Source organism: Chanodichthys erythropterus, chromosome 11 (assembly GCF_024489055.1).
Source record: "Chanodichthys erythropterus isolate Z2021 chromosome 11, ASM2448905v1, whole genome shotgun sequence".
Taxonomy (NCBI): domain Eukaryota; kingdom Metazoa; phylum Chordata; class Actinopteri; order Cypriniformes; family Xenocyprididae; genus Chanodichthys; species Chanodichthys erythropterus.
This window is the reverse complement of record NC_090231.1, coordinates 40,450,894-40,473,013: the sequence shown is the minus strand read 5'-3', so window position 1 is coordinate 40,473,013 and position 22,120 is coordinate 40,450,894. Positions and strand designations below refer to the sequence as shown.

The window sequence follows — 22,120 nt, the reverse complement described above, 5'->3', positions numbered from 1 at the left end:
AGGCCGCATGGTTAGGGTACGGTGTGTGCACGGGGATATCGCGAGTTATCCGTTGGTGTCGGTCAGGATTCTATTTAGGGGTCAAAAGCATAGTGTAGAGGTGGCAGTTAATCCCCACCTCCGGCACCCGATAATTTTGGGGACAAATTGGCCCGCGTTTAATAAATTATTGGGACATTTATGTTCGGGTGCCTCTTGGAAGAGATGTTCGCGGGGGAAGGAAGTGCGAGTGCAGGCGGGGGAGACTGATCAGGGACCAGTGGTGACTGCTTCAGGGGAACCGAGCGGAATCGGGAGACTGATTCTCTCGGACCGTGATGATTTTCCCCTGGAGCAGTCTCACGATGACACGCTGAAAAATGCGTTTGAGAGGGTCAGCATGATCGACGGTCAGTCTCTCCAGCCTGGACGACCACTGACTTACCCCTATTTTGCGATTATTAAAGATAGGTTGTATCGAGTGACCCAAGACGCTCAATCAAAACAAGATACAACCCAGTTGTTAGTACCAAAGAGCCGCAGGGAAATGCTTTTCCATGCGGCTCACTCTAACCCAATGGCTGGACACTTAGGACAAACAGCGACACTAAATCGCCTCATGACCCGATTCTTTTGGCCGGGCATTCACGAGAACGTGCGCAGGTGGTGTGCGTCTTGTCGTGAATGTCAGCTGGTAAATCCGCCGGCCACTCCAAAAGCGCCTTTGCGCCCCCTTCCATTAATGCAGGTCCCCTTCGAACAAATTGGTATGGACCTCATCGGGCCATTAGAGCGATCAGCGAGAGGACATCGGTTTGCTCTAGTCATTGTGGACTATGCAACCCGATATCCAGAAGCAGTGGCTCTCCGCAACATTTCCGCTAAGAGTGTTGCGGACGCCCTCTTCAGTTTAATCTCCCGGGTGGGGATTCCGAAAGAAATCCTCACTGACCAAGGCACGGCGTTTATGTCACGTACGTTACGCGAACTGTACGAATTGTTGGGCATTAAATCGATTCGAACCAGCGTCTTTCACCCACAAGCGGACGGGTTGGTCGAACGTTTTAATCGCACGCTTAAATCCATGATTCGTAAGTTCGTTCAAGAAGACGCCAAAAATTGGGATAAATGGTTGGAACCCCTGTTGTTCGCTGTGCGAGAGGTCCCGCAAGCCTCCACGGGGTTTTCCCCCTTTGAGCTTCTCTTTGGGCGCCACCCCCGTGGGGTCCTGGATGTCCTAAGAGAATCTTGGGAGGACGGACCGTCTCAATCAAAAAATGAAATTCAGTATGTGCTGGACTTGAGAACAAAACTCCACACTTTGGGGCGGCTATCTATGGAGAATTTGTTACAAGCCCAGGGCAGACAGTGCCGGTTGTATGACAGGGGAACGAATCTACGTAAATTTGCACCGGGAGAGAAAGTGCTTGTATTACTTCCCACGTCAAGATCAAAATTACTGGCGAAGTGGCAAGGACCATTTGAGGTCACACGGCGAGTTGGTGATCTCGATTATGAGGTAATACGGTCCGATAGGAGAGGGGCACGTCAGATTTATCACCTCAACCTCCTGAAAAAGTGGAGTGAGGCGGAATCAGTGATGCTGGCAACGGTGATTAGCGGAGAGGATGATCTTGGGCCAGAGGCGAATGTAAAAAAACAATCCCTCGCTCTGGCCCCAGGGGGAGATCACCTTTCGCCCTCACAGCTCACTGATGTTTCTAAATTACAGGCTGAGTTTGCCGACGTGTTCTCTCCCGTACCGGGCCGTACGGACCTCATTCAGCACCACATCGAGACCGAGCCGGGCGTGGTGATTCGCAGCCGGCCGTATAGGTTACCTGAACACAAGAAAAAAGTGGTTCAGGCAGAATTAGAGGCAATGCTTGACATGGGGGTAATAGAGGAATCCAGCAGTAATTGGGCGAGCCCGATAGTTTTGGTTCCCAAAACGGACGGCTCAGTGCGGTTCTGCGTGGATTATCGCAAGGTGAATGCAGTGTCGAAGTTCGACGCGTATCCAATGCCGCGTGTGGACGAATTGCTTGACCGGCTTGGTACAGCTCGCTTTTATTCGACACTGGACTTAACTAAAGGGTATTGGCAGATCCCCTTGTCTCCGTTATCCAAAGAAAAGACCGCTTTCACGACGCCGTTTGGTTTACACCAATTCGTGACCCTTCCGTTCGGGCTGTTCGGGGCACCGGCTACCTTTCAGCGACTCATGGATAAAGTGTTACGGCCCCATGCTGCGTATGCGGCTGCCTATCTGGATGACATTATTATTTTTAGTAATGATTGGCAGCGGCATATGCAGCATTTGATGGCTGTACTGAGATTGCTGAGAGGAGCTGGGCTCACGGCCAACCCGAAGAAGTGCGCAATTGGGCGCGTGGAAGTAAGGTATCTGGGCTTCCACTTGGGATATGGACAGGTGCGTCCCCAAATTGATAAGACAGCAGCGGTTGCAACCTGTCCGCGTCCCAAGACCAAAAAGGAGGTAAGACAGTTCCTCGGGCTGGCGGGATATTACAGAAGGTTTGTTCCTAATTATTCGGACCTCACCAGCCCGTTGACTGATCTGACTAAAAAGGATGCACCAGATACGGTCCAGTGGACGGAGCTGTGCCAGCAGGCCTTTACCCAGGTGAAGGCTGCTTTATGTGGCGGGCCGTTACTTCATTCCCCTGATTTCTCTCTCCCTTTTTTGTTGCAGACAGATGCGTCGGACAGGGGGCTGGGTGCAGTCCTGTCCCAGGAGATAGAGGGTGAGGAGCGGCCGGTGCTGTACATTAGCCGCAAGCTCTCCAAGAGAGAGGCTAAGGACGGCTCCCCGGCCTGAGTCGGGCGGTGGGGGTATGTGGCGAGGGGGGCGTGGTTTAGCGGGTTCTGCAACAGGAGGGAGCGTCAGGGGAGGCGCGGTGATTGAACGGGTTAGATGCAAATTACGAACACCTGTTTCTCGTTCCAGTAATTGGCGTGGAGACAGGATAAAACGCCAGGAGAAGCAGGAGTGGAAGAGAGAGAGAGCCTGCTGACAGTCGTGTATGCCGTCTGGACTATTGGAGTGAAGCCCGTCTTCGGATGTGGAGAATTGAAGTGTGCGTTGCACCGAGCTTTTGTTTTGTTGTGTTCTTTGTGTGACATTTTCTCTTTGAGAAAGAATAAAGCGACTGTCAGCAGCTAAAAGCCGATCCCTGTCCTCTTTCCTCCCACAACTACGAACCTTACCACAATGTCACACACCACAGCGCTGTATGACTGATGGTCTGCTTTTATTTCAGTTTTCCTTTTTTATTCAAAATATTCACAAATTTGTCATGTATATACATGTTCATAATTAACATGAATGATGCATAATGTATAATTCTAAAGTAAAGGCCTTGGTAACCCACTAGTAATGACTGAAGTATTACCACTTAATTTGGTAATACTTTTGTACAGTAATTCCTTATGATATATTTGGTAACACTTAATTACTAGTGGGTTACCATGATCTTCACTTTAGAATACTGATCCAAATAAGAAGTAGTTATTTTAGAGTTATATAGTAACTCTTGAGTTATTACTATCCAATACTTTACAAAAACCTCAAACGTTTACAATGACTACACTAGTTACTAGAGAGTTATCATGCTTTTCACTTTAGAATACTGATCCAGATAATTAGTAATTACTTCTTAAGTATTTGGTAACACTTCAGTCATTACTAGTGGGTTACCAAGGCCTTTACTTTAGAATTAATTATACATTATTCATTATTCACATTAATTACAAACATGTATATAGTAGTTCTTAGTATTTCTCTGGGAGGTATGAAAACACAGTTAGCTAATAGTGAACTACCACCATTAACTGAGCACTATTACTTACTAATTAATAGAGTTAGAGTTACTTGTTAGTTAATAGTAGTTACTAGAGTGTTAATAATGCATTACTCATTTGTTCCTGTGTAGTTATTCATTAATGAAGGATCAGTATTCTAAAGTGTCACCGTTTTGACTACAACACTAATTATCTGTAAGTCATGTCATTCTCTCTTACTTCAGTACAAAACTCATCTGTATTGAACTCTCTCACTCAAGCCCTTTTCTATTCTCAGCTGTGATTATAACCGTTCTAAAAGTTTTAAAAGTTCTGAAAAGAAATTGGGAACTTCTAGCTGTCTGTTCTCAAGCCTTTATCTCTCCCAGCCCTTCAAACCAAACCATACTGAATGAATAAAGCTAAGCATAGTTGGTGCACAAGATCTTAATGATACATATTGATTACAGTGAACATTACACTGCAGCACCTCAGAGACTTGAGCAAATCTCTCACTGCAAAACTCATTTCTGTTTTATATAGTGGATTATGATCTTTTGAAATCAATGTCTGACTGAACTACTTTACAACTTCAAGACTGTTTGATTGATTGAATAAATATCAGATTTCTGTAATGTTTTTGCAGCATAAGGAACCACAGTCAGATGAATCTGTGAAATGTGTAAAACATAGACATGAACAATTGCAAAGAGGGAGAACAATTGTGGGATCTTGATGTATCCATGTAGACAAATAAACAACTACAACACAATTCACATTAGTTTAAAAGATATAATTTACTGTAGTACTGCACAGTACCTTCAGCATCTTGATTGAATCCAAAGTGGATGAGGGACATCAGCACTAAAAGCAGAAGAAACACAGATATGAAGCACTTCCATTCATTCAACACAATGCAAATCACACACTGAAACATGTCTAGAGTTTATTCTACATGAACCGAAAGTGTTTTTCTGTTCTGATGCTCATCAGGTGAGAACTGATATATTCTCTAGCATTTAACATCATCACGCACAATGACGTCACAGGACTCGTGAACTGATAAGAGAGTCGATTCACTGATGATTCACTGATGCTCAACAACAGAGAAGCAGTTTGAACCACTGAGCTTCACAACATTCAATATATGATGTTATTCTCATCAATAATGTAATGTCAGACTGTGGTTTTCAGTAGTGCTTCTGCAATGTAGTCCTTCGCTTGTTTTGTTTGTTTCTGAAGTTTATGTGTTTTGCTCCCTCTTCTTATATTTTGCTTTTCTATTTCTATTTTTCAATTTTATATAATGAAAGATACTATAAAAATGTATATTAATGTGATTAACATTTCACACACTCGGTTCTTCACTGGAACAAAACAAGCTACAGAAGTCAAAACCAAATTAGGTCAAAGTGTTTGAGACACACAACATCACTTCCTGTTTGACTTTGACACCATCAAATTAATTTTTTACAGTGGCTGCAAAAAGTATTTGGACACTTAGACACTGGTTTCACAGACAGAGCTTAGATTAAGCCAGGATTAGCCCTTATTTCAATTAGGACATTTAAGTAACTTTTATAAACGTGCCTTAGAAAATCACATATGCATCTTGAGACAAAACAATGACATATTTTTAGGATATGTCAAGTTGCTTTTAGTTCAAACAGCTCAAACATGCATTTTAGACTGCATGGGACAATGTTAAGCCTTGTCTATGAAACTGGGGGAGAGTGTTTTTTATACAGCACAGATTAAATGAATCAAACCCAGTTCAGTAAAGTGATCCAGAAAGAGAAGCAGCTGCAAGTGACCTCAATGCTTTTGATGTTCACAATGTTGGACTTAAAAAAAGGACTCAGTCGAATCACAACAGTGAACTTCAATATATTGCAGATTTAATTATATATTTTTAAATGTGGCCTAAGATCATTTTCACACCTTTTATGTGTCTGAACGTCACTATTGAGTTTTACTCATATATTGTGTGGAGCAAAGTTGGAGCAGGTGCAGCTGCTTTCGTGGGCAGAGCTGAAATTCATCTGCTGTGGATATAAGCTTTGAGGGAAGTCGGCTCAACGAGTTCTCTGTCCTGCTTCCTCGGCATTGTTACACGCATGTGAGCGTGCTTCTAGCCAAGTGTGGGTGTCATTGCTGGATTAGCCTTTAAAACCTCCTCGCGTGGAGCACAAGTTGTTAGCGATAGGCCGGTAAATGTTCAGTTGCCCTTTTTCCCTTTTAAAGCGGACTGTTTGTAAGAAGTGGGAGGCCCTTTTCTTTAATTACCCTTTTCTCCTGTTTACTGTTAAGAAGGGAGGTAAGACTTATGTGTTTTTTTTTTTTTTTGTTATCTTTTTCCAGGGAAGACCTCTAAAATTAGGCACCTAAAAAAAAAAACCTCTTTTGTTTATTGTTTTGGCCGACCAAAACCCACTGACTCCAAGCCACCTTTTTTTCCCTACATCTAAGAGTACTTAACCTTAATTTAAGAAATAAACATTTCCTCTCTGGTTCAACCTGTGACGCTGTGGTGTGTTTGTGGGAGCAGGAGACGGGACTCCGGGCAACACACGTTACCAAGTGACACTCTCTGCGTTACGATCAAATATTTGTTGGTACAGTTCGTAACACATCTAGTTTATTTGAGCGCTTCAAGTGCTCTCACCTCGGTTAGAAATAATTCATACGTCAACACAATAGATAATCTCAGTTCCCCCTAAAATGACACAAAAACAAACCATATTCAGACCACATTATTTGAATGTGGGTGTTGATTGCTTGGGGTGCTCAAACATTTGTGTTGACATATAAATTATTTCTAAGCAAGGCGAGAGCACTTAGAGCGCTCAAATAAACTAGGTGTGAAAAATATCTTAAAACACATTTAAAAATGTATCAATATATTTGCAATGTGTCAAAACAAGTAACATTTAAATAAATGTAGCACAAACAGTTTTCAATCAAGACATTTCTCAAAATAGTTGATTAGCTTTGCAAAATATCAATGAACAAATATGTTTAATATGAAGGCAAAAGTCTGACTGTCAAGCATTGGTGGAACATGAAACCTGTGGTTATTCTGTTTGACACCCATCTCAACTGACTTCATACAACCACTAAAAATGAAGTTCAGACCAAGTGGTTAAAAATAACTGAAAAGTGTTTTAGAAAAGAGAAGAAACGCTTGAGCATCATTTCTTGGTAGATGCCACTTGGTTTGATAAATGTCCATATGAAAATAAGTGGCCAAATACTTTTTGAAAATCGTTTTAAGAAGGGCATGAGAATGAAAAGTGTTAGAAAAGCTGATTGTGTGATAAAACTTTTTGACCTTTTTTCAAATAAAATATTTCCTGTATCATAAATCAATGACATTTAAATTTTATTTATGAGTGTTGCCTTAGTAGCAGTTTATAGCATTAGGAGCTCTGAATGTTTTTGGGGGATATCTGTTGCATTGTTCTGGGACAGGTGTGAATGGTCTTGAACATGAACCTGTAAGTGCTCAGGGGGGATGCATGCATTTAGTATGATAAGTAGAGGGCATAATAGGCCAGCCAGAGAGAATTGTTTGAATGTAGTAGTGGAATTTCATTAGCATTTGCATTGAAATTATAATACTTTGAGGGATAATACTTAGATCTCTACCCTCGACACATGGACTACCACCCTGTCTATTCTTTCAATTTATCTACTACAGTATAAGACCCATATGTATTATTCACCTATTTATTTTTTTACATTTTCCATTTCAGAATGCCAAGATGTCATCGGACCACCATCCACTCACTGGATGTACGCAAATACATGATTGCACATTTCACAGTAAAGACGAAGAGAGGACGCTGCAGACACTGCAATAACGGAAACACAAATACACTGTGTAGCAAGTGCAATGTTCGCATGTGCTTCTCAGATGAAAAGAACTGTATTAGGGACTAAAAATGCAAAACACAGACTTCATTCAAACCACATTGAAAGTGATAGAAGAAAAAGTTTTATAAATACAAATTTTTCCAATATTTTTATTAATAAATGCTTATTCATAAAAAATATGATTGTTGTGTGATTATTACTCATGATATATACTGTTATGGGGCTATGTAAGCAATCAACCCTGCAAATTAATGCTTAAATGCTCTGTATATCTGTTCAGACAAAGTGAGCACAAATATTCCCTAAAAACTTACTAAAAAGTAAAAAATCTGAAAAATCTTTAATTTCTACATCAGAGGCCTCCTAAAACAATATCTGAGTTTTTTTTTTTTTTTTCTATATTTGGGTTTTACAGAGATGTATATATTTGAGAGAGAGAGAGAGAGAGAGAGAGAGAGAAAGCTTTATGAGCACCAAAAAGGACCAAATGAGATTTCAGCAATCACATTAAAGAATAGGAAGTGTGGCTTTAGAAGAATCTTCAAGTGCAGAATGCCACTCCAAATACAAATTATTGGACAGTTCCAGTTTCCAGAAATCAATGGAAAAAAAGAAAGAATAAATAACAATTATGGAAGAATAAATTGAATGTCGGATCAAGTGATATAAACAAAGCTTTTTAAGGTGCTGAAGATTAATGATGAATGTGTCAGGAGGGGAAATATGATGCCCTGAATGAACTTTTTGATATCATAAAAGTAAACGGCAAATGGTGCGATCAAAGTGATGGAGAAAATGTATGCTGTCTGCAGGAACAAACACAAACTGCATCTTCGATTTAATCTAAGCAATAAGCAGTGATGTTCAGTACACTGTACAAATATTAAAACATTTGTGAGCTCTTTCTTGTAATAATATGTGCAATATGCATATTAAATAAAGTTCCAAATGCCAAAAACATTTTTTATTATTATTATTATTTCGGGGTGACCTTTTCTAAAAGGATATTGAAATAAAAGTTAATTTCTTTGTTTTAGGCAAAAGTTCATTGAAATGAACAGGAAAACAAAGTTGTATTAAAATAAATAACTTTGCTGTTCTCAAGCTCTCTGAGCCTCTGATGGAGAATTTATTTAAAGATACAGTAACACACAACACTAACTCATATTAACACAAATACAGGGCTAACATTTTCACATGCATTATCACACAGATAACTGAGACAATGTATTAAAAAAGGAGAAAAACTAAACAGAAGATGTTATAAAATATGATCAAATACTCACAGATGAGAAGCAATGCACTGGACCCCATACTGTCACATTATCGACTGTTTTCTGTGTGTGAAAACAGACACTTCCTGTGTTTGAAAGAAGTGATGAGGGAGGAGGAGACAAGAAAAGAGAGATCCATTCTAAGATATTTAGCTACTAATTTAGTGTGCTCAAGTAGTTATAACTCTGTTCATCTTGAAAAATCATATTTTAAAGAAGTTAAAGAAGTGACTGTGTTATTTTGTTCGTTCAGTCACACCACAGATAGACAATAGCCCTGTCCAAATACCCACATTAGCTGTCTTGGCCACTTGAGACTGCGTACACGCGACAGGAAGTAAGTGAGCAAGACTAACCCATGTCTTAAAAATGCCCAAGTGCAGTGCCCTAACATACACTAAAATCACACTATCTTGAATACCTCTTCGGAGCGCTATTCGAGGTTAAGCGTATCCCATCATGCATTATGTTCGGGAACTCACATGCCCCGAAATCGCGGGATGTCAAGGAAAACATTGTAAGTTAAATTAATTATTTATTACATAGGCTATAATTTGGTCAACACGATCACATGAGAATGCGTATCAATATGAGTGTTTAATCTCGTAGAGTATATACGCCAAAACTCATTTTGGCATGATTATGGTACGCAGTTTTTTGCGTGCATATGATACGCACTTTCTGGCGTTTATATGACACGCTCTTGATTAGGATGGGGGTGGGGGTTTCGTATGTATGATACGCCATAAAGTGCATATCATATGCACGCGAAAATGAGTTTTGGCTTATATATTCTACGAGATTACACACTCGTACTATTTATACGCATTTTTGTGTGATCGGGCTCAATTTGGTAGTAAAATATAAAGTGTTGCACATTTTATTGATGCAAAGGTAGGCTGTGTGCATTTTGTATGTCATTTACAACTGCTTTTTATCACTGAAAGAAGCTCCACAATTTTAATATTGCGTTTTCTATTAGTTACATAGTGACCACTGAACAGACATTTAGAAGTGTATTTTAAAATGCAAAGCACTGAAATTAATAATAATAAAAAAGCTCTGTTAACACTTGCATTTTTTTTTGCAAGACTGTAAGTGTGTCCCATCGGGTAATCAAAATTTCTACACACACTTGCGGTCTTCACGCCTACTTGAGCACTTGAGCCAAATACAGGAAATACGTCATATAAGCAGGCAAGTGGTCAATTGCAAAGACCGCAAGTGTGGGTATTCAATCACCACATGACACCTAATGTATAAGGCTTGCTCTACATCATTATCTACATTATCAGTTAATAAAATATATAGTTTATAAACCATAAATGTAAGTTCAGTTTCATAAAACCTAAGAAGTTGCTGTTTTTTTTTTGTTTTTTGTTTTTTACTGTAAAGTGCTGCAAGTTTTTTTTTATGTATTTATTACTGGTATTTTTTTTATAGTGTGTGCGCCTGAAAAAAAAGCCACCAATTTCTGTATTTTCTTAATGTGTCATTATTATTTTGGGAACTCGTCAAAGACAGTTTCTGTTCCCCAGCACCTCCGTAGGGCTCTTAGTATAACAGATGGATCTAAACAAATGGTTGGAGTAATGGAAGCTACTAACCCTAACATAATGGAGCTATGACTTTTTGTGTTAAAAAGAAAAAGTTGACAGGGCCCTGGAAAAGTGCATCCTGACCTTTTAAAAAGTTTAATTAATGTGTGTTAACAGACCCTGGAACATACATGCTCATGTTGACCAGCGATCTGCAAAGTCGAGTAGCACGATTGTGTTCTTTGCTGCTAATAAAGTGGATGCATTTGAAATAGCTTGTTTGTTTAAAGCTTGTTTTACAGGAGGATTGATAAAATAAACAAATAATCCAGTGTATCTGTCATTATAAAACATTATAAGACAGTTAGTTACTGTCTTTGATTCTGATTGGTCAATAGCTTTTATTCACGATAAAACATGACTATGACCGCTTCACCCAACGGTTCTGTGTATCACTACACAACACCCTTAGCAACCACTCTTAGCAACGTAAACTGTATCAATTGATATTGTTCATTGAAGCTTACTGTATTATGTAGAAGAGTTTCATGAGAAAGAGATTGAGTGAGCGAGTTTATTACCTGCATTAAGATTTAGTATTTTCCTTCAGGTCAGCCCTATGTTCATGATAAAAAATCTGTTTAAATCGGATGTATCATCTTGTCCTTTTAACATTTAAGGTGTTTTCCCATGACTGACAGGGCTAGTTGAGGTATTTGTCAGTTGCGTCTTGTTCTGTGTTCACAACAATTCAGTCTTTTCAATGTAAAAGTCTTCGCTACCCTTACGGAACAAAAATATATGGGAATATACTGCAAAATACAGACTTCTAGATCCCAGCATGCTTTGCTTCTGACTGTTAAAGCAGAGTAAATGTTAAAATTAAGTGCTATTTTATGTGTTTTGCTCAATATTGATATAGGGGGAGATCTGTTAGTGTTTAAAGTTGTATTATTTAAAAGGTGTTCTGGTATGTGTGAGTTTTCGGGGTTACCACTGTGTTGAAGAAGGTTTATGATTGGCTGAGCATCATTAAGACTATAATAACTTTATTTAAGTGTAGTGGCTGTGCACAGTGATAGTCTCTTTAGTAGAAACTTTAGTACATGCAGGTGTGCTTTTGTTAGCTAACTTGAAAATATGAAACATTTGAAATGTAAATTTTTTAAATATAAAAAATGTGTTACATAATATATTTTACCATATGTGTTTATGATGCATGAGTAAATATATCTGCAATATATTATGCATATAGTACCATATCTGATCACATATAAATCTATATATTATGAAGTATATTACTGAATATAAAATTACATACATTGTGATATATTATTAGTAAATATATTATCACATATTTTTCAATATATGAAAAGTGGCAATTCCTTATGTATTATTCAATATATTGTATATTTACGCAATTTATTTTTCTGTCTATTTTCAAATATACTGTTAAATCATGTAATTGTCAGGTTGGGTGGGTGGTGGAAGGAACGAGGACTCAATTGCAGGGAAGAGGGCTTTTATTTATAATAAAAAATAAAACAAAAACACAACAAAAACAACCCCGAGGGGGAAAACAGACTAACTTAAACTTGACTTGACAGGGACTAGACTTGACTTGACTTGACTTGACTTGGCTAGGCTAGGCTAGGCTTGAAGACACACAAGGAGAAATACGACAGAATAAACGACAACGAACCAGCACAGGACTGCAAACACAAGGAGAATAAATAGGAGAGCAAACAAGGCAGGTAATGAGGGAGGACAGGTGGGACAAATCAACCAATAATGAGGTAACAAGGTGGGTGGGGTCAAGACAATAGACATGAGAGCACATGGCACAAAGAAACACATGACAAGCCATGTGCTCACATCAAACAAAACAAAGACACAAGCACATGGCCAATGAAGACAAATCACAAGCCATGTGCTTACACAAGACGAGACATGAACACGTGACTATGAAAACTCATAAGCCACGTGTTCACACAAAACAAGACAACATGAGAGCCCGTGAAACACAGACTGCGTGCTACACAACATAAGACAAAAATATGAAAGCACGCGGCAGGTGGAAATAACCGCGTGCTACACAAAACATGAGACGAGAGCGCACGGCAAGTGAAAGTACACACAAACCGTGCGCTCACAATAAAGACAGGACTGGGAGCGCGAGTGTCCGAATCCCGACACGAAACCGAAACCAAACTAGACACGAGTGCCGGGATCCGAACGCCACGCTCCCAACATGAAACAAGGCACGCAGACAAGAGAGCGCACAGCCCCGAGAACACTCGAGACCGTACGCTCACACAAAAACACGACAAGAACGGGAGTGTCAGAGCTCTGTCACAAAACCAAGAAATAAACAAGACTGAAGTGACAGAACCCTGACAGTAATATATTGATCATTTATTTATAGGCAAATATATTTTCTTTCCATAAGGGTACTGACTGACACACTCATAAAAACAGTCTTTGCCTCCATCTAATGGAGTAATAATGTAACTTCTGTTGCTGTTCACATAAAGGGAGTATTTTTTCCGGCGGAAGGAAGGCTCATAGTAAGAGTTTACTTCATGAAAGTTGCATTGTTACTTTTGGTTTAAATATTTGTATTGTGCGGTAACCATTTTATAAAAGCAATAAGGTACTTGAGGCTAGCGCTGTATCATGAATAAGTCACGGCTGAAGGGGTTGCCGTTGCAGGCACTCTGCTTCGTATCATGACTAACAACGCCCTTCTGCCATGACTTATTCCCGATACAGCACAGCCTCTGCCTTAATGCTTACTTAAATTAGGGCAAAATTCAACTACTTTGCTGTCACCAAAGTGATTTTATATGCATCACCATATTACACCTTGAAGACTTTACAGCAATTTGTCAACATTTGAAGCCCAGCGTGAAAGAAAGTAAACAAAGAAATTCATTATAAGATATTTCACTTCACTTTTACTTTAAAATGATCAGACTCAATATGAACTCATATGTACAAATGAACATGAATAACTTATTTGTGTGTGTGTGTGTGTGTGAACATTCCAGAGGCACTTAAATCTCTTAATAAATATTATTTTTATTAACACCTGCTCTTTAAAACCCTGTTTAAAAAATTAAATGAAATGTGGAGGATTTTAACTGTGACAATATGAACTGGCCAGTTTACGGTCAGGATGCGACAGAAAGCAACCATTAAAGACGGAATTGTATATATTGTACGTGATAGTATGCCCCAAAGTTGTGTACTCTTCTGCTACAAACTCAAAATTATGTACTTTTTCTTCACAAAAAGAGTACACACTTTTAGGTTGTAGTATAAGCAGGCGAACTGGGACGCAGCACCAGTGCCAAATTTGTGTTTGGTGCATCACTTAAATTGTTCTGTATATGTGTATAAATATCCGCATAGTCCCTTAACCAGAGTTCAATCCCATACTGTCACATAATGTCGATAACGTGATTTTGATTCATATTATTGGATAGACTGATAATTGGCCACAATAAGATGCAAAACATGTTCATTTCATTTCTAAAATGAGGGTAGTTTAGAAGTGAGAAGTGGTGTTTCGTCCAGACCTTCCTGAACACCGACAAGATTACTGAAAAAGGGAAGTCGGTGAAAATTACACAGACATTCTGTGAATCTTTGCTCTTGTGATAGTATTATGAGGTTTATGAAACTAAAGATGATGAAAAAGCATAAATGTTTCCCCTATGGTTAAGCAGAAACAGCAGAAGTCAAACCACAACTGAGTTCAACAAAAGATGCTCTCTGTAATTTTCTTACTAAAGCAGCTAAAGTTAACAGTGCACAAATGACAATACATCTTCAATGATGAGCTAAAAGAAGCCACCCATGGACTATGAAAAGTTAAACCCGCAATATAAGAACAGCTGTTTATAGAAACAACCCATAAAATGGTTTGACTTCCGCTGCAAGATACAACTGATAAACCACCAGACATCTGATCTCGCAATGACGACATTATTTATAGAGCTGCCAACGTTTTTATTTTCATTTTTATGGTTATTAAACCTCTCTCTCTCTCTCTCTCTCTCTAGACTATATACAAAGGTAAAACTACATAATACAGCGCTAAAAGAGGTCAAATCTTATGGCCTTGGTGTCATTTTGAACTGAGTTATAAAACACATCTGTAAGTTGTCTCAGGAAGTTATACAGACAGATGTGGCATGTGCTTCAAGCTGCCCAAAACATCATTCAATGAAACACTCCACAAGTCCCTCAGTGATCTTTCTTTCATTAAAGCCACTGTCAAAGTGCTAATTCAACACATGAAGGAAAAACTTGTGTATGTGTATGATTTGTATGTTTTCTACCACTTCAATTTTGCTCCAAACATGAGCAGAGAAAACACACAAGTGACACGACATAATCGGCCTAGAAGAAAGCAGCCAAACACAACTTTTTTTTTTTTTTATCTTTTATAAGGAACTTAAATCCTGGATACTCTCCTTACAACCAGCAACTCCAAAGTTTCAATTTTCATTTGTATGATAGGCCTACTGTCCTGATTTTGTAACCTGCAATTGTACTCTCAGTTCAGTGGTGTATTAAAATGAGGAGGCAAAGTCCTCATTTATGTACCTGTTACACAATTTTAAGTTAACATTACATAAAAAGAGAGACCAAATACAATTCTATTTTGTATTTTTAAACTATGTAATGTTCTATTTATTTAAAGTATACATTTCATCAAGTTAGTGTCTTTACTCATTTTTACATTTATTACAAAATAATAACTAAAGGCAGTAAAAATGTAAAAAATATATATTATTTTTATACTAATATTCAGCTTTTCTTTTTTCATTTTCAGCAGTCATCAAGCTTGTACACACTGCCAACGGCCACAGACACGAAGATGTAGGCTACCTTTATTTTCACCACGCTGATTACTCACCGCAGTCATAATGTTTTCAGTCAATTTCGAGTTTGATTTTGACATGACACAAAGCGGTGATATCTAAGTGACAGTTGTTTACTAACTTTTTAATTAGTCTTCCCATTAACGCCATCATGCAGTGCGTTCCAAATGGGATATCAATACTGAATTTACTTAAGATGGATACTGACACCATTTTCTTTAAGAGCTGTTGTGCAACCAAAATTACACACCAATCTGCATTGTAAAAAGCACTATAAATAAAGATAACTTGACTTGACACACACAATATAGCCTTTAGCTCCTGTTAACTATACCTGCATCTTTTTGGAGTGCGGAGGACATTGGTGCACACAGAGGAAACCCACAGCAACACTGGGAAAACTGTCAATCAGGAAGGTCTCATGGAAATATGAAGTCATCTGTAGTCTTACATAGTCGTTTTTGAGTATAAGCCCATTGTGTAGTGTACAGTATCATATACACTTGTCTATTCAGTTAATATATGGGTATGAACAACCATATTGTCACTAGACTAGAGACATACAAGGTATATTATAGTATCATATATTAGCACATAGACACAGATTGCTCCAAATGGGACCAGTGAGTTAAGTCTAGAGAAAGTGAAGTACCACTACTGCATTAATGCATAAGATATTTAGAAAATACCATAGTAGAATTTACCATTGTATAGTAAAACAATGCTTTTCAATGTACAAAATATAGTACAGAGTGCTTACACATCCCTTCTGAGCAAAATAAATTGGGTTACAAAAAGCTACAGCTGAGAAAGAAATTGTGGAAGGAAAAAACTTTTGTTAAAAAAAAAAAAAAAAAAAAAAAAAATATATATATATATATATACACACACACACACACACACACATATATATATATATATATATACACACACACACACACACACACACACACACACACACACATATATATATGTATGTATATGTGTATATGTGTATATGAATACAATGGAAACCATTAGGCCCTTGCTTGAAAAAAAAAAAAAAAAGGTTTAACTGTAATCAATAAATCTATTGCTGCATCGGGTTAACCACCCAATGCCATCTGTCATTTTAGTTTGATATAATGGGGGGCAAATAAATGCAGGTCCGTAGCCAGCCTATTGAAAGGGGGGGTTCTTTTTTTCAAAAAGTGGACCTTTTTGCTGTTTTTCTCCTCCTTTTGTATTTAATTACAAGGTTCAAATACTTCATTTTGGTGACCTTTTATGCACTAATTTGTGCTGGATTAGCTTGTCTGTTGGTATCTTAATGAGCACGCTTTTTGATGCACCTAAAATATAGGCCTATTTACTGCATTGTTGTCAAATTGCTTCCTCATGTACCACCTTTGTCAGTCCATACACAGTTCATAAGTTTAAAGACCACAGTAACAACAGAATAGATTTAATGAACTTTACTGAAATATTAATAATAATTCCTCTCATCATTATTTCTTGACTCTCTGTCAATGCCTCTTTGCATTTCCATTGGCTCCAGTCTGCCGGTATTGGCCAATCACAAAAGTCGATATTGCACAGCCAATGTCACTGAATATCCCACTATATTTTATTATTATAATTACGCTACGTTTATATGGCTATTATATTGTAGACTAATGAGTGAATAAAATATAGAAATCTTTTTAATTAAAAAAAAATATATATACACTCTAAAAAATGTTTGGTTAAAAACAACCCAAGTTGGGTTGAAAATGGACAAACCCAGCAATGGGGTTGTTTTAACCCAGTGGTTGGGTTAAATGTTTGCCCAACCTGCTGGGTAGTTTTATTTAACTCAACTACTGATTAAAAATGACTATATGGCTGGCTGTCATTTTTTAGAGTACATATACAAATATATATATATATATATATATATATATATATATATATATATAGAGAGAGAGAGAGAGAGAGAGAGAGAGAGAGAGAGAGAGAGAGAGAGAGAGGGGGGGGGGGGGGATTTTGTATATTTTAAAATTTACATGCATAAATCTGGTGCATTCTGGGAGCAAAATTAAGTGACTAGATCAATGAAAAAAAATGTTCTCTTGTAAACAATTTTGTGCTCTAAAAGTAAGTTATTTATTGGTGATGGTAGGGCAATAATTTATACATCTAAAGCCTTCATCTGTATTTGTGGAGCTAATGGTCACTCTTTGATTTGTTAACCAATCCAGAATGCAAACACACCACTTCATTATAGATAAAAATAACAAATGAATAAAAATATATAATCATAAGCTGACCAATAAATAAATAAGTAAACTAGTTGAGTATATAATTCAGCAGCAAAAAGTATTCTAGCCTAATTCTTGGGGAAAAAAAACAAAACCTTTGCACAGTAATTTTATAAATCCAAATGCTAATAAAAAGTTTAAAATGACTATTTGTATTCTTATGAAATGGAAAAAAACGATTTATATTAGATTTAAATATGCAAGTAATATTATTATAAGATTAAAAGACGCTTATTTTAAATGTATTGTGCAACTTTTTAATGGGGCAACAAGATATGATAGATACGACAGAACAAAATAGGCTATTAATAATCTTTCAGTGTGCAAAACAATGATAATATGAAACGCTTCAAAACAGCAGCAAAAAAGAAAAAGAAAAACGCTAATGCGCATCCCGGAAGCAGAATGATGCGCTTGAAGCAGTATCGAGTCAGAGCGCGCAGTTGCGCTTCGCATTGAAAAGTTCACGGTACAAAGAGAATCCCTGTGTATATCTGACTGTATCTAACAGTTTATTAATCATATGTTTCTTCTCACTTTTTTAAATTCCAGTTATTGTGCATGTGACGCCAATTCATAGTCCTTGTGTTGTGCAATCTAACAGACATCCTGTAGCCAGTATGATGACATCGTTCAGAAACAACAATAAACTCCAGCAAGATAAAGTCATTTTATGCAAATCCACAGCCCTTTATATACATATCAAGTATTATAATGGGAATATATCATATTGGAGAATTTTACCATGCTGACTGTCATTACCGAACGCGACGCGCTGTTTGAGTGCTGAATGATTGACAGCTGAGGGAGTTTCTGACCGTGAACTTAACGATGTAGTTACATATCCTTCTGTCCCTCACATGAAGCTATGCAATGGCTTCAGATGACTTTGAATATAGTGCACGAAAACTTAATTGCTTCTAGTCTACTTATTTTGCTATGATTCCCACTTTTGCCATATAAAAGAGCGCAATCAGACGGTAATTTAAATATTGCAACCTAATTTCCGTTTCATTTGAGACTGTGGCGGGACAAATTAGAATGTGGCAGGCGGCCACATGATAGTCAATGTATGGGAAACACTGTATATATAGTATTCAGAGGCGATGCTTCTTCACAATTGCTTTGAAAAGTGTATTGCGAGAACTCTCTGAACTGCACGCGCGGCACACACGTCCAGCTACAAATGTAGGCTATCATATTAATTTGAAACAGCACCCCAGAATATTTGTCACAAGCATTGATTAAAAAATATGATGCCCAGAAAAAAAAAAAAAAAAACGACTTAAATCTGGACCTTTGGCAGTGAGAGGGAGGGTTCGTTCGAACCACCCGAACCCCCCCTGCCTACGGGCATGAAATGTTTAAATCATAATCTGTCCATTCACCACAAGAACCTGGAAGATGCTGTCAAAAATGACCATATATGGACAAGTATGTGTGATGCTTCTGCTCATTGGCTCTTATCTTCCTTTGGCACATGTGGGATTTGCTGTGATTAGATAATCTGTTTTATATATTAGGCTTGTTTGAGATGAGCAAATTCTGCGCAGAACCGATCAACGGTGATCACCGCGAGATGCATGCCGGTTAGAAATGTGTCCGAGGGTGGGCCGCCTTGCTCTGATGTCATGCCGACGTGTGTCAAAAACCTCTCGCGAGGGCGAGGCGGCCTCATCGGATTCTGCAGTCGAGCGCAGTTGCTCTCCACCGACTGCGCTGACCAAAAGCACGATGGGAAACGACTTTCTGACGACACAGCTTAAAGCTTATTGGTTTAAACAACCGTGATGTATTGATCTGGGCTGCGTTCAGCCCCGACAAAACGTTGCAAAACGTTTTTTAAACGGAAACGGAGGTGCGTTGAACACCCCGTTGTGATGACGCAAGAGCAACTATGGCAGCTGAGAAGGACAGTCTTTGTGTTCTTTTTGAAGAATTTTCGGAGCCTGATGAAGTCGGTATAAATACGTGTTTAATACTGCAAAATACGCTCGATGTTACAGTCACTGCCCTTACTGTTCAGAATAAAAGAGATATCCCAATCCAGTGAAAGGATTTGTGGAAACTTCTAATTATTGTGATACAACACTTGCCTTGCATTTCAGGATGAAAAGACAAACATTTCAGGTGAAGGATAATCCACTTCTTAAGACTGTGTTGATCTATATTATTTTTATTGTTTGTATAATTAGGCTTATCATTAATGCTGATCACTGTTGTTGGAGGAATATAGAAAAGTTTTATTAAAGTGTCACTTCTCAATACAACAGCAAATAGTATTTTTATATTACAATAGGCTTGTTTGAGATGAGCAAATTCTGCGCAGAACCGATCACCGCGAGATGCATGACGGTTAGAAATGTGTCCGAGGGTGGGCCGCCGTGCTCTGATGTCATGCTGACGTGTGTCAAAAACCTCTCGCGAGGGCGAGGCGGACGTGTCGGATTCTGCAGTCGAGCGCAGTTGCTCTCCACCGACTGCGCTGACCAAAAGCACGATGGGAAACGACTTGATGACGACACAGCTTAAAGCTTATTGGTTTAAACAACCGTGATGTATTGATCTGTTTTAAAATGTTTGATTTTAAAACAATAATATCATGTTTTTATGTGTATAACTTATGTGTGAATAATCCTAAAGTCTCTGACAGTGCGATCACTCTGTGGGTATTATGTGATAGTTATCAGATTTATAAAAATATATAAAAACATGTCTGTAATTAAAATAAAAATGATTGATCCACACATCTTTCGAATGGAAATAAATAACAAGTACTTTGGGTGTATTGTTCATTATGTTTATATATAAAAAGAAACAGAACTTAAATTACATCAAGTTTATCAGCAAAAAAGCGCGAGTGTGAATCCCGCGATATCCGCCTTTGATCTCGTAGGTGTGTGATCCTCTTGATCCACTACGAGAACAGAGAACTGTCCGTCTTGCCTGCACTTTTTTCACTCCTCCCCTTACTGCAGCCGCCTACTCTCGGCTGAACTTCAGGCGAGGCTAGGCGCATCTCAAACAAGCCTATTAGTACTCATTGTGTGGGCTGTCTCTTTAATACCGCGTGGTTTATATACATCTTGCCGCTGATTGGGCGAACATTTCTCACACCGTTTCCAGGAAACATGTCGTTCAACCCGAAAACGTAGCAAAACGTTGCTCACCGGTTTGAGCTTGAACGTGCCCCTGATTAAAAATGTTTGATTTTAAAACTCTAATACCATGATTTTATGCGTATAAATTTTGTGTGAATATTCCAAAAGTCTCTGACAGTGTGATCTCTCTATGGGTTATGTGATTGTTATCATATTTGTAAAAATATATAAAAACATGTCTGTAATTAAAATAAAAATGATTGATACACATCCTTCGAATGGAAATAAATAACAAATACTTTGGGTGGCTTCTTCATTATGTTTATTTTCATATAAAAGCAACAGAACGTAAATTACATCCAGTTTATCAGCAACACAGCGCACAAGTGTGAATCCCGCGATATCCGCCTTTGATCTCGCAGGTCTGATGCACTACGACAGGGATGGACAACTCCGGTCCTGGAGGGCCAGTGTTCTGCAGAGTTTAGGCTTGTTTGAGATGAGCAAATTCTGCGCAGAACCGATCACCGGTGATCACCGCGAGATGCATGCCGGTTAGAAATTTGTCCGAGGGTGGGCCGCCTTGCTCTGATGTCATGCCGACGTGTATCAAAAACCTCTCGCGAGGGCGAGGCGGACGTGTCGGATTCTGCAGTCGAGCGCAGTTGCTCTCCACCGACTGCGCTGACCAAAAGCACGATGGGAAACGACTTGCTGACGACACAGCTTAAAGCTTATTGGTTTAAACAACCGTGATGTATTGATCTGATTTAAAATGTTTGATTTTAAAACTCTAATATCATGTTTTTATGTGTAAAAATAATGTGTGAATATTCCCAAACTCTCTGACACAGTGATCTCTTTATGGGTTATGCGAACGTTGTCATTTATAAAAAAATATATATAAAAACATGTCTATAATTAAAGTAAAAATGATTGATACACATATTTCGAATGGAAATAAATAACAAGTACTTTGGGTGTCTTGTTCATTATGTTTATTTTCATATAAAAGCAACAGAACTTAAATTACATCCAGTTTATCAGCAACACAGCGCACGAGTGTAAATCCCGCGATATCCGCCTTTGATCTCGTAGGTTCTGATCCACTACGAGAACAGAGAACTGTTCGTCTTGCCTGCACTTTTTTCACTCCTCCCCTCTCTGCAGCCGCCTACTCTCGGCTGAACTTCAGGCGAGGCTAGGCGCATCTCAAACAAGCCTAATATCTCCATCCCTATTAAAAACTCACTTGCCTATAAATTTCTACTAATCCTAAAGACCCTGATTAGCTGGTTCAGGTGTGTTTGATTAGGGTTGGAGCTAAACTCTGCTGGACACTGGCCCTCCAGGACCGGAGTTGTCCATCCCTGCACT

The 22,120-nt window shown here is 38.5% G+C and overlaps 1 protein-coding gene across 1 annotated transcript in view; it reads right to left on the bottom strand.

Moving 5' to 3' along the window:
• LOC137030750 (obscurin-like) overlaps positions 1-9,045 on the bottom strand; it is a 43,240-nt gene extending 34,195 nt beyond the window's left edge. Inside the window, exons 1-2 of the mRNA XM_067401186.1 lie at positions 8,946-9,045; positions 4,603-4,647 (exon numbers count right to left, since the gene is read on the bottom strand). Coding sequence (XP_067257287.1) covers positions 4,603-4,647; positions 8,946-8,973 — 73 coding nt within the window. The 5' untranslated portion in view covers positions 8,974-9,045. The remainder of the gene's footprint in view (positions 1-4,602; positions 4,648-8,945) is intronic.
• Positions 9,046-22,120: the final 13,075 nt, after the last annotated feature.